Raw genomic sequence first — 15,347 nt, forward strand, 5'->3', positions numbered from 1 at the left:
AACTGGTAAGGTCCCATTTGCAGGTGGTCCTTGCCTTACAGTAATTCGATTTAGTGACCGTTCAAAGTTTACAACAGCGCTGAAAACCGTGACTTACGGCTGTTTATCACACTTACGACTGTTGCAGCATCATCACGTGATCAGCCGTCAGACGCTTTGGCAACCAACTCACATTTACGATGTTTACAGCATCCCGCGGGACACTTGATCCCTTTTTGCAACCAAGGGGGAAGCCAGATTCGTCCAACAGCCATGTGACTAACCAAACAGCTGCGGTGATTCACTTAACAACGGTGGCAAGGAAGGGCAAAACTTGCTTAACAACCGTCTCGCTTAGCAACAGTAACGTTGGGCTTAATTGCAGTCGTAAGTCGAGGAATGCCGGTTTAATTTTGCTTTAAAATTCAACTGCAACTGCATCCTTTCCTCCTCAGAGTAAATGATGGGGGCGGTGAGGGGGATCAGCACACTGAGTTTGCAACATGATGCATAGCACCAGCGATGTCCCAAAGAGACCTTGCCCACAACTTCTGGGTTGTTTGTATTTTGGGGGGGGGGGGGCTGTTAGAAAAAAGGCTCATCACATCCTGCAAAAGCACAAAAAATCTGAAGGAAACCTCCTCTTACTCCCTCCAGATGTATCCGCCTGCACCCAGGCCAACTGGAAGTGATGGGCAGTGTAGTCCAACCTGCCTGGAAGGCAACAGATATCAAAGGCTGATTTCAACCAGAAAGTATAAAGAGTTGACATTAAGGCAAACCACCTGCTACGTGAGAGAGAGATCCGATTCAGTCTTTGATCGGCAGATGCATCTACGGCGGGGCGGGTGGGGGTGGGGGTGTCCAACTTGGGGAACTTTAAGACTTGGAGGACTTCATCTCCCAGAATTCCCCATAACATGGCTGGCTGGAGAATGCTGGAAGTGGAGGCCCACCGGTCTTCTAGATGCCAAAGATGGACACTCTGGTCCACAGCACCCGCCAACTTAGTCTCCTAACAATGTCAGAAGACCCCTGAGGTGGGATCCGCTAACTGAAAGACAACCTTGTCCAGTTACCTATGGTGGCCCACCAGATTTGCTGTGGCATTCGAACCAACTGGTGCTTCAGTGGAGTGGTAGGAATCCCGTGCTTTGTTTCCAGATCGCTCCCAGGAACTGAGGGTCAAAGGGCGCCCCTCTGCATGTGACCCAACATCCTCTTGACCTCCCCTTCCACTCTCATGAACTTGAGTTTCTTCCAAGGGTTGACCGTCTCTCGGCGGCTGCACTGAAGATCTTCCAGGAGCAGCCCCAGATGTTGCTTCACCCGCTCCCGATCCCAGATGGGCAGGTTCTTCTGGACCACGTTGAGGATGATGGCCCAGTAGTCAGACACATCCGCTCCCATGGTCAGGTAAATGAGCACCCGGAGGCCATCCCGGTTTTTCCGCAATTCGTGCAGGGCTTCCTTGCCTCCTTCGCTGATCTCGTTGAAGTACAAGCTGGGGAGGAGGAGGAAGAAGGAGAAGAGGAGGAAAAAAATTTAAGAGCCAGAAGCAGAACACGTCCATGTGAAGCCTGTAGAGGTTCTCCATCCTCCAGGTCATGGTTGTCCCCAAGGTGCTTTTTCCAGGAGGCAACTGGACTTCCTGGTTTTATCTTTTGAAGGCATTTCGCTTCTCATCCAAGAAGCTTCTTCAGCTCTGGCAGGGTAGTCCTTCCATTCCCCACCATCCTGACCGGATAGTGGGGAAGGGAAGGATTTGTACTCCTTGCAGACAGAGCTGGTCATTTGCATCCTTTTAGAGGGTCGTTGAGGCCACTTGGGAGGTTTATCTGTGTCCTCAGGGTCACCTGAGTGGTGCAAATGGGTGTGGAGCTGTCTGCAAGGAGTATAAATCCTTCCATTCCCCCACCATCCAAGTCAGAGCTGAAGAAGCTTCTTGGATGAGAACCAAAACATCTTCAAAAAGAAAAAAACCAAGAAAATCCAGTTGCCTCCTGAAAAAAGCACCTTGGGGACATCTCCATGTGAACTGACCCGCCAGCTCCAAGGGGCACCCTTGGCTGCCAGTTCCAAAGTTAAGAATTCTGGAAGTCATCCCCAACAGACCCGAAAGGGGACAGGTTGGAGAACATCACAATAACATGACAAGTTTTATTTATAAATTTGTAACCCACCGTTATTATTTTTTACAAATAATTCAAGATGGCAAACCTATCCAATACATTTTCCTTGTCCTGTTTTTCCCGGAACAACAACCCCGTGTGGTAGATCGAGCTGAGAGAGAGTGACTGGCCCAAGGTCACCCAACTGGCTTTCATGGCTAAAGCAGGACTAGAAGTCACCATCTCAGCTTTCATGGCTAAGGCAGGACTAGACACTCCCTGCAAAAATTCCCAGCGACCCAAAGGCCGAGCAGGATCTAAACATTCCCATAGTTGAATGTCTTGGACTTTCAACAAAGAAGTGGCACGGCAGAAGGTTGGAACTCACTGCACAGTTTCCAGTGTTGTGTGTTTCTTGGCCTCCTCAACCAGGGCCAACGCAGCTTCATCTGTCAGCGAATTGTAGGCCACGTCAAGCTCCTGTAGATGCTGGTTCTGAGCCAGGTGCTGGGTGATCACCTTCACACCTTGGTTCCCCAAGGAGGTGTGAAGGAGTGAGAGGTTTCTCAAAGAGCTGTTGCCAGCCAAGCCTTCAGCAAGGTAGGTGGCCCCTTGCTCCGTCAATGGATTGTCTGCAAGGCTGAGGAGGACATAGTTGAACATCAACGTAGGAGAAGTCATCACCTTTCCCACTGCCCAACCTCCCTTATTCAGATGCCTTCTAGATGGGCCGACCCATAGATTCCAACTTTCCTGCAATCCCAAGAATTTTAAGCCTGGTATGTTTGTTGACAAGATCAGCAGTAGAAGAAGAAAGCATCTCCTTCCAACATTCTGCTATCTTCTCTGCTCTCCTTTTCTCATTGTTGAGCCCTTGGTGCTATCCAGAATTTTGTGCATGATCAGATTTTGTATTGGCCAATCCAGAGTGGTATCTTGCCACCCCAGCAAATAATATTTGCATGCATTGTTCTACAAGGTATGCGAAAGGCTCATAGGATGCTACAATCAGTGTATGCTCCAAGAACATAAATCTAGCAAAATGGAAGAGCTGGACAATCCTGCATCTCATGTACCCATCCAAGGCAGGTTACTCCAACCTGCTATTCTCCAGAAAGGTGAGGATGACACAATTCCTCAACAGCAGGTCCTACAAGCAAAGCTCTTCTGGAGGATAACAGGTCAGAGAGAGAGAAGGGAGGAGTTTGTTCAGGTGGAACATCACAACAAAGTTGGCAATCTGGTTGGGCCTAGAGAGATTTGCTCCAAACCAGCTTTGATATCCTCTCAACTTTCTCTTTCTGCTTTGAGTCAGAGTTTGGTTTTGATCTACAAGCCATCAGGAACATAGCTCTCCTTGGCTGCCTCACTGTGGTGGAAGCCATCCTCCCACACACAAGCCCATCTCCTTCACACTCACCGCAAGGTGTCCACCACACATTTGTCATGCAGAAGTAGATTCCGGATCTCTTTACATGCCTCTGGGCCCAGACTGTTGAGTTGCAAACTGGAGGAGGCAACAGAACAACGTATTAACAGTTGCAAATCCAGCATCCATTTGTTCCGTTTTCCCCACGTATCGGGCTGCGCTCCCTTTGACCAAACTGGCAAGGAGGATGGGATATGTGGTACCCCAAAACTGCTGGTGGAACACTGCTACAGGAAGCTTCCTGGCTCTCAGATTCATCTTCAGCTTCAACCATAAAACGACTTTCTAACTTTCTGTCTGATTTTGCCACCCTCTGGTCGAAGTCAAGACTGCAATTTTCTAGCCGTTGAAAAACTGGAATGGATTCACCCAATGATTTCCGAATTTAGTAGGCATTTTCTGCAAATAATCTATTTTCAAAGGGTTGGGAGTAGTGCTGGTACATGATGTCCTCTTCAATTGGCTGGAAACACCCCTGTTTTCTGCTCAAGCCTTTAAATTCAGCGTTAACTTCCTTTCAAATAAATAGGGTAAACTTGCCAGGAAAGAAGGATGTCATAAGAATGGCACGTTGGTATTTCTAAGAAACTAAATCTATTTTTTGAACTCGCTTTCCCTGAAAAAAACATGAATTCAAAAAAAAAAAGCTGTGGGTTAAACCAGGAGTCGCCAACCTTTTGGACCTCAGGGACAACCAAATTCATCATTTTAAATCCCGCGGACCAGAGACCCTGGGAAAATCCCCTCGAAAGTCTGCAGGAAAATCCCCCACTCTGTTTTTCTACCGATCGATCATTCTTTATTTGGGATCACAGGATACTGTCTCCAGCTCCGTTCTCAGGGAGAGATAGAAAGAGAAAGAGAGAGAGAGAGAGAGAGAGAGAGACTTTTGGCTTCATGCAAGGAAAGCAGCAGAAGCTGCAGAAGTCTTTCTTTCTCTCCCCCAAACTCCGCCAGAAATGAGTCTTTGCCGATGCAGCCTCTTGGAGCAGGAGGCTTTGCAGGGTCCCAAAGACTCATTTCTGGCGGAGTTTGGGGGAGAGAAAGAAAGACTTTTGCTACTTTCCTTGCATGCAGCCAAAAGCAGAAGAAGAAAGACACGGAAAGAAGCAGCCCGGTGGCCAGGCCAGGCGTGTGGGGCGAGGGGGGCAAGTCCCCCGCTCCGTCCTTTCCCCCCTCCCCTCACTACCTTGTGTTGTTCGCAGTGCAAGTGACAAAAGCCTTGTGTTCCCACAGGCTCTGAGGGGGGCACAGCCTTGTGTTCCCACGCAGCCTGAATCAATTGCTTTGGGGGGGACATTTCTTTGCAGACCACCCAAATTTTCTCTCAGACCACCAGTGATCCCTGGACCACTGGTTGGCGACCACTGGGTTAAAAGACGCACCGCTATGTCAGAAATTAGGGGGAAACTTCATAATTATTGCAGAACTCTTAGATGTAATTCCATGTCATAACTGAAGCTTAACCTTGAGGCGAATTGTGTGGGTTGTGCAAAATTGTAGCAGGAGATACTCACTGGAGTTTCTTGCATCGTAGCAAGATGGGGAAGAGGGTTCTCAGGCTGCCCACATCGAGGTGGCAAGAGGCAAGATTTAGCTCCTCAACGCCGTGGCTCGTGGTACCCAAAACCGAAGCCAGGACTGCGCATTTGAGAGGGGTCATCTTCACTGTGGAGAGGTTGATGGTCCTCAAGGATTGGACCGCCTCCGCTGTGAAACGTTCGTTCTGGAACTCGTGTAGAAAGAAGAGGTAGTCCATCAGCTCGGATGGCGGCAAGCCCTTACGGCTATTCCGGATGACCGTTTTCTTCATGGCCTTGGCAATCTCAAAAACAGCCAGGTTCTTGATAGGACAGCCCAGCTGGTCCAAGATGGCCCGGTTACGCCGGGACAGCAACCCACCCATGAAGATGGGGAAGAGTTCAAAGACCTCATCATCGGAAGCCTCATCCGGGTGGCGCATGGGACCTTCCACCCCAAGAATGCTGATGTTGATCTGGTCCAGAACATCTTCGTTGAAGTAGTCCTCCTCTTTGAACATCTCCATGGCCATGGTGCGGGCAATGGTGTCCCGGTCCTTGGTACTGAACCGGCTGAAGTAGCGGGGGAAGATCTTGATGAGGTTGAAGAGAAGGGGCAGGATGCGCAACGGCAAGAATTTGGAGACCACGCTGAGCACCAGGGCCACATCCTCGCTGACTTTCCCAATGATTTCAGAGACTTCCTTGCCCACCTGTTGCACCAGGGTCTTCTTCTCCCCCAAGACCACGTAAAGGGCAGCCAGGTACTCTTGCATGGCAGGGATAGTGAAGACGAAAGTGTGCTCCTTGCCTGACTGAACACTGGGGGTCAAGAAAAAGCGGAGAACATCACTCCGGAAGGTGTTCAGGAGGTTCAGCTCACTCTCCGTCTTCATCTCCACCTCAAAACAGCGGCGGAGGTCCTTCTCCGTGAAGCAAGTCTGTCGGGACATCACCCCTTCGTAGGCCAACTTGCCCATTGTCTTGGCCACATACTTCATCATGGAGATGTTGGAGGGATCGGTGCTGTCCAGCACTTCCCCGCTGAAGTTGAGCCGTAGGAAGCTGGTGTAGATCCCCGTCAGAGTTTGAGTGGGAGGCACCGTCTTGGTAAAATACAGGAAGTGTAAGGTCGTGCACACCAACCAGCAATAAGAAGGAAGGAAGCAGGCGGCCATAATCTGGTTGTGCCTCTCCAGATTCCTTGAGAGCATCTCCACGAGGTTGTCCTGCTCATTGGCCTGCTCTGCCGTGGGGGGACCAGCGGTTCTGGCACACTCAGGCTGCCGTAGGCGCATCTGGAAGTAAAGCTTCTGGAGGTTGAGGTCCGAGAAGCCACAGACTTCAACGTAGCGATCCACAAACTTGCTGGGGATCCGGCGTGCTGCCGAAGGGCGAGTAGTGACAATGATGCTGGCCTGGAAGAATGCAAACAAACTGGAGTTATTCCCAGGTCTCAGGCCCAGTGATGTTTCAATGGCATTCATGGCGGAACAGAAGGCTGAGATATGAAATTATGAGTCCTAATGATGGGACTCTGCAGAGAACTGGTGCAATTTAGTTTCTCATCATCATCTATAGTAGTTAGTAAGCAATAAAGGAGAATATTTGTAGCTCGGGGTTGTAATGAGGGGTCCTTGGTGCTCTCTGAGCTTGGTGGTTTTCTTACAGATATTTCATGACCCAAACTAGGTAATCTGATCAGTGCTAGAAGGCAGTGGGTTTGATCTCTGATGCCCACTCCCTTCTAGCACTGATGATGTTACCTAGTTTGGGTCATGAAATATCTGGAAGAAAATAACCAAGCTCAGAGACCACCAAGGACCCCTCATACTGCTTAATGTTCGTTCCATTTGTATCCCACCTGTCTTCTGATTAGTTCAAAGCAGCTTGTCAGGATTCTGGCAGTTATCCCAGTTAAATCATGAGTCTCAAGTCAAACTTCCAAAATTTCAAAAGGATTTATTGGAAGTTAACATGTCTGGCACTGCCTGGGTTTAGCCAACACATAATTCATCATCACCCTTCACCCTGGTTTTCCCCCCACGCCCTGGGTGTATCATAATTCATATTCTTCAATGGGACACATCCGTAGCCAAGAGTCATCAATCATGTCCTCCAGTTAGATCTTTGCACTGCAGAAACTTCAGCCACCTAGTTAGTATCTTTAAAAAACTATCTATGGAATGCACTTTCAATTTCCAAGTTGCTGCTTTCCCCCCTCCCTTTCTGTTGGCAACAGGAAGAGGGCACAGGGTGGGCCTCTGCCCGTCCCTTGCCACACACCTCGGGCATCATGTACTTCCTGAGCAGGTTGACGACAATGGCAGCTGGCAAGAGGGGTTCATTGGGGTCACAGCAAAGGTCAGTGCGGGCCAGGCGAAAGTCTAGGTTGAGACGGTCAAGGCCATTGAGGATGAAAAGAATCTTGAGGTTGCTGGAGCCAAGCAATGGGGCCACATCCCGGAGGTGGAGGTATTTCTTGGTCACTAGACGGCGCAAAGACACGGGACTGTTGCCCTGGGAAAGGTCTTCACAGGAGAAGGGAAGGAGCAGCTCAAACTGAGGAAGGCGCTCGTGACACCAGTCCATCACCATCTTCTTGATGAGGGTGCTTTTCCCGGTGCCCACTGTCCCATAGAGGACCACATTCTTCACTTCTTGCCCGCATGGATCCTGGTCAAAAAGGTTCTGGAGACCAATGGTATGACAGCAAGAGCCTTGGAGCTGGTTCTGGATTGTCAGATCTGGAGAAGGTTTCAAGATTTCCTCTAGGGAGCTCTCCCGGATCACTGGATCGACGTGGATGGCGTCCAGGGCAAATGATGGTCCAAACTGTCTCTCCTCGTTGGGTTGGCGGCGAAACCAATCCGCCAGACTTTTCTTGTGTCTTTGGATGGCTTCTGAGGAGGAACAAGAGAAAGAAAGGTGAGGAGGAGGTACGTTCCTTCTCTAATATTACTAGAGATCTTGGGTTGTATCTGATGGACTTCCATAACCCACCAACCCCCCAAGGAAGGAGGTCCACAGGTTTACCAGAAGTTGCTATGTTCTTCGGCACTCTCTGATTTGGCTTGGGGGAAGCAGGCCGAGATGTTGCCTCTTGTAACATTCCCGGGTAATGGGTGAAGTACCTGTGGAGGAACAAAACTTTTAGAAGAATGATGTAGCTCTGATGCCAAGATTTGTGGGTGACCCAAGTGGGCCCAGCCCCCCCAAAAAAGCTGAAATCCAACCAGTTTTAGTTGAATCATTATTGATTTACTCCCTTGTGTTTAATTACTCCATTCTCTCATCATATTCAAAATTACATTATGAAGGCAATTTCTGGAGGAGCTCTGGTGGCCAGAGATGTTCTTGAGGATCAACAAGAGTATAAACGTAGGCCACTATCCTGCAATAGATATTGGCCATAGCTTTGTAGAAGAAAACATGTTTCCCTAGCAGAAGGCTATGGCTCCAAGCCCTGAATTTTAAGGTAAAAGAGGGTGTGGGAGATGGAAAATACCCTTTTCTTCTTAAGAGTCCCCAAAACTCATGTTATATGGAGGAGGTCAACTAATAATTTGCTCTGGAATAAAACAGATCCTTGGTGGTGCTATCCAATAGTGTTACTGGCTTCTTGTAATCCCTGGAACTCCAGAAGGAGTTCATTGAAGAACAGTTTGGCAAGATGGCAGAACTTGGAAGCTTTTCCAAGATGGAATCAAACCAGGGGAGCTTGCATGAGCCTTCAAACGTTGGACCACAATTCCCAGCGTTCTCAGATGGCCTGGAGAATAGCAAAGAATGCTGGGGTCACAACATCTGGAACGTCATCAATTCTTCATCTTCATATGTTCTCAAGCTTTGCCTTGGTCTACGGGGTGACTAACTCTCAGAATCTCTGAATCGCTGAATCTCTCACCCACCCATTTCGTTTTCTGCCCAGGAATCAACGTCTTCCATTCCCCTGTCCACCTGGAGCTGAGCACTTCACAGGTATGTGCTGTTACCTGAGTGGAGATGCCAAGAAGCACCGTGTCTGGTCTAGGTGAAATATTCTCTTGAAGAGTGGGCTTCTCCCTGTATCTCAGATCAAAGAAGATCAAAAAGTAAGCAATCGCGATGCTATCCATTTCTTTCAGACAATTTACACGTTATACTTGTGCAATTTATGAAGCAAGGGGTGGAGGTGTTGCAGATTTAGCCTCCCATGATGGGACTTCACTGAAGGCCACAGTGAGGCATGACTAAGCCAGAACGCGTAGGGAGCCTTGTGACACATCAGTACTTGAAGTGAGTGAGGAAATAGATGCAGGGAATGCTATCACTCCCACGTGTGGTGTGAGGAAAGGGTTTTGTCTAATCCTAACCCTCCCTTAATCCCAGGTGCTGAGTCACAAGGAGAACAGAAGTAGGTTAATAGATAGGGGGAAGGCTGGGAAACAAATAACCAAGAGGTGGCCTTGGAAAAAACGGAATAAAACCTTCCCTGTTTACACACAAAGGAGAAGAGTTGGTCCAGAAGTGTTTCTCAACCTCCGGCAAACTTAAGCTGTATGGACTTCAACTCCCAGAAGGCTGCTGGCTGAGGAATTCTGGGCGTCGAAGTCCGCACATCTGAAATTTGCCGAGTCGAGAAACAGAGGTCCAGAAGCTTTAGGACTGAGCAAAGAAGAAGAAGCCAAAGGTGGGATTCTACCGGGTTGGACCGGTTCGTGTGACCCGGTTGTTAAAGTTGCAGCTGGTTTGCTGAACCCATAATTCAACTGACTGACTGGCCCCTCCCCTCCTGCCCCACCCCTCCCCAGGAATCTCCACATGGCCCGTTTTCAAGGAAGGTAAGGGGAGGTCCACACCGAGGCTCTGGGAGGAGGGGAAAAACGGGTCTTCCGGAAGTTAGGAAACAAGCCTGTTTCTGGCTTCCGGACAACCTCCAGAGATCAGGGGAGGCTGTTTTCGCCCTCCCGGAGGCCCAGGGGAAGCCTCTGGACCTTTGGGAGGGTGTAAGCGGCCTCCCCTGGGCTCTGGAAGACCACCAGAAGCCAGAAACAGGAAGTTCCAGTAGGCCGTGCCTACGATGGCCACGCCCACCCAGCAACCGGGCAGTGGACCGGTTGTTGGGATTTTTGAATCCCACCCCTGAAGAAGCCCACCTCATTTTGAAAAAGAAGGATGGTTGTAGCTGAGGGATAGTATTTGTTCTATTCATTCATTCATTCCCATTCATTCATTCATTCATTCGTTCGTTCGTTTCTAACTTCAATGGATTCTGGAGCAAGAGACTCAAACCCTTGGAAGTATTGCTTACACAGACCCTCCTGAAGCTACCACCAAAGTCTTCTTCACCCTTTTTTGGACTTTAATTGGCACAAGGAGAGCAGAAAGTTCCAACTTAATAGCCCTAGGCTCAGAAAAGAAAGGAAAAAAATAACATGGTCCGACACACCCCTGCCATTCCAACCCAGAACTCCATCCTTGCTTACCCAGCATGAAATCCAGGCATCTTGCCGACGCTGCAGCCCCGCTGCTTCTCCCTCTAGGGGTTCTGGGTCTCACTCGGCTGTACTGGACCCCCATCTGAGGAAGCCAGTGCTTGAAATGCCTGACGTCAAAAAGTCCTGTCCTTCAACTGAAAAAAGACATCAAGAGTCAGAGGTCTTGTGGACAGGGCTCCCCTGGTGCATCTTAGCCCAGCATGGTCAGTCTAGGCCCAAAGACTCGTTTACAGAATTTGCCCGATCCTCCCTTCTAACATCAAAGGACAGGTCCTGACAGGAACCAGGAAGACATCATCACTCACAAGCGGAAACTTTCTGACCGTGAGAACAATCAACGAGTGGAACAGAAGTGGCCTTCAAGGAGTTGTGGGAGCTTCCTCGCTTGAGACTTTCAAAAAGAGACTGGACTGCTATTTGTCCGAAATGGTGTAGGGTCTCCTGCTTGGGTGATGGGATTGGAGTAGATGACCTACAAGTCAACCCTTTCAACTCCGTTCAAATCTGTTGATTGCTACTCCAGTAGATTCTTACCTTTCTACCTGTTACATCAATTATTCTGATTTCAGTCTAGGGAAACCTTTTCGGATGTTTTTACAGTCCAACAGTGTGGAAAATCGTTCCTGTTGCCGTTTCCACTTGCAACAGGCACATTTTGCTTTGCATGAAGTAGAACAGAGCTGTCCTGGATAATTCCCATCCCTGGGTGCCTCTTGTCCTTTAAAGGCAGTTCCTCCTTAAATCCCAGTGGTTATTTTTCTAGAAGGAGCCTTTCCTACAAGCTCCCTCTGTGTCTTATTAAACTGATCTATTTGACCCCACACACAAAAAAGTAAAAAGAAAAAAAAAAGAAGAAAGGTACCCCACTCCTCCACTCACAATAGAATTCCCTATGTCTCCAGGCTTGAAATTTTGGGCCTGGACAATCTGGAACTGCGCTGCCTGCGGTCCGATCGAATTGTCAGCTACAACATCTTGCCTGTCAATGACTTCTTCAGCCTCCATCACAATAATACACTGGCAAACAACGATACAAGCTCAAGGTAAACTGCTCCAAACTCGATGGCAGAAAATACGACTTCAGCCACAGAGTGGTCAAGGCCTGGAACACCCTGCCCAACTCCATGGTTACAGCCTCAACCCCTCACAGCTTCAACCCCTCACAGCTTCAACCTCAAACTGTCTACCGTGGACCTCACTCCATTCCTAAGAGGTCCTTAAAGGGGGCTAGCATAAGCGCACCAGCGTGCCTACCGTCCCTGTCTTACTTTCCCCATTTATCTGCATTTACTCCCTTTGTTCTTGTTTATGTTCATATCTATACTTGTTATCTTGTACATGTTTGACAACAAACCAACAAACCAACAAATAGGAGGTTTAGAGGGCGAACCACCACACTTCCACCCAAGATCAAGACCTCCAATGCTTACTTTGGAGTCAACTCAGCCGCCCGTGTGGGTCGTTGTTTCTCCTCAAAGAGTTTTGCCATCTGCCACGGGGGGGATGGGTACCAGATGTCACTTACCAAGCCATGCACCAAGCAACCACAACAGCAAGACAGAAAACTCACTGTCCTCACCATGAAAACACAAAATCCTTGGGGAAAAGAGAGGACTAATACCAGGAAGCCAGGAACGAGAGAAAGAAGAATTTGGAATATATCTAAGGATCTGCAAAACAAGTTGCTTTGGGAAAGCAGTTTTTAAAATCAGCTTCTAAAGGAACTTTCTGTCCAGTGCACACCTTCTGACCTGCAGCCCTCTCCAGGACGCGGTTCTGATAGCCAAAGTCGGAAGGACGGGCCAGTCTCTGTTTTGTCTTGTCAAATGTCAGGCTGACGTAAGGTCTGGTTCTCTGCCAGCTCTCCTCCTCCTGCTCCTGGCCCTTCTCTATGTCTCAACAGGCAAAAATAATCACGTTTTCTCCTCCTGTTAAAGCCACAGGACAGAAGAGGTTTTCTGAGCTAACGCCACTCTATAAAGTTTTATTCGGCAACAACCCAAAAGCGATTTGTTCCTCTATGCATTTATTTAATTTTGCTTTTAACTTCCCCCGTCTTCTAGTCTTGCAGCTGCTGAACTTCCTGGCAGTTGCTTGCCAGGGCACAACCCCAAATCGCTCAGCCAAAATCTAGGAAAGGGTGCCACCTACTGCAGTGAGAAAGTTGCACAACTCTCCCCAAAAGATCCACACATTATTTCAGCCATTTTTGGTGTGTGTGTGTGTGTGTTGGGTCGTTGTCCTTAGGCCTCAGTACTCGGAGGGATTTGAGGGGTGCAAGAATTAAGGTTTGGCTTCCATCCCTCCCCGCCTCCCAGCCTCCCAAGCCAGCCTGCCACCCTCAGAGTTGCGGTTCCAGCTGCGCTGACCTCGGCTTGCCAAGGACTGCGAATTGCTTTCGGTTCGCCCTTTCCCCCGCTAATTCGCGCTGGGTTTCGCCCCTTCCCCAAAAGGGAGCCCAGCAACCCCCCTGAGGTTGCAAAGAGCTCCGCTGCGTTGCCCACTCCCGCCCCCCAAAACCCCGGACCCTTCGGAGTCACCTGAGAGGAAGAGGGTCCCGCGGGGGTGGTCGCAGCCCCGGCGCGCTGGGCTTCATCGGGGACTCTTCAGCCTGGATCTCTGGGGGTGGGGATTTGGGGGCGGGAGAGGCAGTCAAGACGTTCCCACTGCCGCTTCTCTCGGCCGCTGCGGTTTCCTGCGCTGCCCCGGCACTTCCCGCTGGCTGGCTGGCTGGCTGGGGCTCGCCCTCCCTCGGCGCGATGGGTTCGGCTTCTCAAATCCAGCCGGCCGGGGAGGAGCGCGGTGGCTGCTCGAAGCCATCCAGGCGCCGGCAGCAGGGTGGCTCCCTTAGCCCCGCGGGGCTGGCCGGCCCGGAGGCGAAGCGTGGTGCCAAGGAGAGAGAGAGAGAGACGGGCTGGAAGGGGACCTTGAGCTCTCGCCCGGACCGACTGCACGATCTCACAGGGGCGCGCGCGGCCTGTCCGGGAGAATTGCATAAGGCGAGCCCCTTTCCATCAAGCCTGGTCGAGGAACTGCCAAGAAGAAATCAAGACGCCCGCCCACACATTCTGGCCGAGCCGCCGCATATAAACAGAGAGCAGACCCCCGCTGCCTCCTAGCACTGCTGATGTTCCCGAGTTGGGTCGTGAAACGTCTGCAAGAAAACCACCGGGCTCAGAGAACGCCATGAACCCCCCAGTCCTTCTCCTCCTCCTCCTCCCCCTTCCTCTCCACAAACCCCACTGATGTTACCTGGTTTGGCAAATAAAATGTCTGTAAGAAAGCCACCAAGCTCAGAGACCACCAAGGAGCCCCCCTCCGCTTTTCCACTTCTCCTCCTTCTCCTCCACTCCCCAAATTCCACCCCCTTCCAGCACTGATGTTACCTAGTTGGGCCGTGAAAGGTCTGCAAGAAAGCCACCAAGCTCAGAGAGCAGCGAGGACTCCGCAGCTAATTCAAGAGTCAGGTCCTCTCTGGAAGATGGGGGAGGAGTGAGAAGGATGCAAACTTTTGAAACATAACAGAGTCTTCCATCAACTAGAGAGTATAGGTTTTATTCCTGTGTGAGATAGGCCTCCTGTGAACTTTCAAGAGGAACAACAAACCTCATCCTTTCTAAAAAAATAAAAAATAAACTCCTGCTTTCAAAAGGATCTTGGAGGTCTCTGATAGATGCTTCGTAATCCAGTTAGATCCAGCCTGCCTCTCTTGTCATGCAAACATTAAGTTCTCTAAGCTCAAAACTTGAATATCCCTCCTTATTTTGGGGTTTTTTCCTTAGGTGGGGCTTCCCAGGAGCTGCAGGAAATCTCCAGGGATGTAGGTTAGGCTGGCAAAATGCCAATATCCTAATCGACTCAAGGGAAAGGGCAAAACATTTGAAAAACTTTTATAAGCCTTCAAGAATATTCTCTGCTCCACCAAGCAGAGAATGGCAGAGAAAGAAAAGGGAAGATGTGATTTTAAGCAACCTGAGGTGGAAATCGGCCCTTTCGAAACCGAGGAAATTTTCCCTTTTTTTTTTGAAACTAGAATTTTATTACAGGGTCAATTCCAAGTTTATTTACTCAGGCCTGAATAAGAACGTGTAAGAAATTTTGCTATTATCATAACTTGCTTTTAGCATCAGTTTCATTTCAAAAAAGGCAGCAGCAGCAATTTTTCGGTTAACGCTGAACTGCTTAAAAGCATTCTAACTTGCTTTGGAAGCCCAGAAGCTGCAAATGTACAATGTTTCCAAAAGTTCGTATCCACAAATGCAAATACCAAGAACAAAGAAAGAAACACCAGGAAAAGCAGAAATTGGCTATTGTTTATTCCTAAACATTTGCAACTAAGTGAAGGTGTACCATCGTCAGGTGTCGAGCTGTTAAGATTTGAGGGAAGATATCCCCACCCACCTTTCCGAAAATAACAGTGGAAATGAAAGGTAGAAAGAGAAAGAAAGAGAGAGAGAGAGAGAAAAGAGAGAAATTTGTACTCTCGCCTGAGTTTTGGGTAGGAGCAATGAATGGCCAACTGAAATCATAGCACCAACAACGAAGTCTTTAAACTCCTTGAGAATTGAACTACAAAGGGAACTATTGTCTTCATCAATAGGTCAGACCAGTTTTCTGCAACTTGCAGTTGTATTTAGATTGCAGTTTTCCACTTTCCAGTTGCCAATCGCTGGAAATTGCTATCCCAGAGGTGCCCAGGGAGCATTGCTTGCGTGGGGAAAAAGATTCTCAGTCCTCCAGGTGATGGTTGTTCCAACGGGGCTTTTCCAAGAGGCAATCGGAATTCCTTGGCTTTTCCTTGAAGACGTTTCGCTTCTCATCCAAGAAG

General features: G+C 49.2%; 1 protein-coding gene across 4 annotated transcripts; it reads right to left on the reverse strand.

The window, feature by feature from the left end:
* Positions 1-562: 562 nt before the first annotated feature.
* NLRX1 (NLR family member X1) lies at positions 563-13,308 on the reverse strand. Of its 4 annotated transcripts, none has more exons than XM_087939192.1 (10): positions 13,060-13,308; positions 12,263-12,447; positions 10,508-10,653; positions 9,035-9,104; positions 8,076-8,173; positions 7,326-7,942; positions 5,037-6,457; positions 3,511-3,597; positions 2,479-2,730; positions 563-1,483 (listed from the first exon to the last, which is right to left on the reverse strand). In XM_087939192.1, the coding sequence occupies exons 3-10, from the start codon at positions 10,599-10,601 to the stop codon at positions 1,165-1,167; spliced, it is 2,958 nt and encodes a 985-aa protein (XP_087795318.1). In that variant the 5' UTR covers positions 10,602-10,653; positions 12,263-12,447; positions 13,060-13,308; the 3' UTR covers positions 563-1,164. The 4 variants fall into 4 exon arrangements, with proteins under 4 accessions (XP_087795318.1, XP_087795319.1, XP_026564861.1 ...); XM_087939193.1 differs by having other exon boundaries at positions 12,271-12,447; positions 13,060-13,272; XM_026709076.2 differs by lacking the exon at positions 12,263-12,447 and having other exon boundaries at positions 13,060-13,277.
* Positions 13,309-15,347: the final 2,039 nt, after the last annotated feature.

Source organism: Pseudonaja textilis, chromosome 9, assembly GCF_049901715.1.
Source record: "Pseudonaja textilis isolate UNSWEBS1 chromosome 9, rPseTex1.2, whole genome shotgun sequence".
NCBI lineage: Eukaryota > Metazoa > Chordata > Lepidosauria > Squamata > Elapidae > Pseudonaja > Pseudonaja textilis.

Excerpts from the sequence above, each read along its gene's own strand:
- NLRX1 (XM_087939192.1), bottom strand. The coding sequence starts at position 10,601 with ATGGGGGTCCAGTACAGCCGAGTGAGACCCAGAACCCCTAGAGGGAGA. Across the intron at positions 7,943-8,075 it reads GAAGAACATAGCAACTTCTG|AAGCCATCCAAAGACACAAG; the intron begins GTAAACCTGTGG and ends GTTCCTCCTCAG. Across the intron at positions 2,731-3,510 it reads TGTGTGGTGGACACCTTGCG|CCTTGCAGACAATCCATTGA; the intron begins GTGAGTGTGAAG and ends TGTCCTCCTCAG.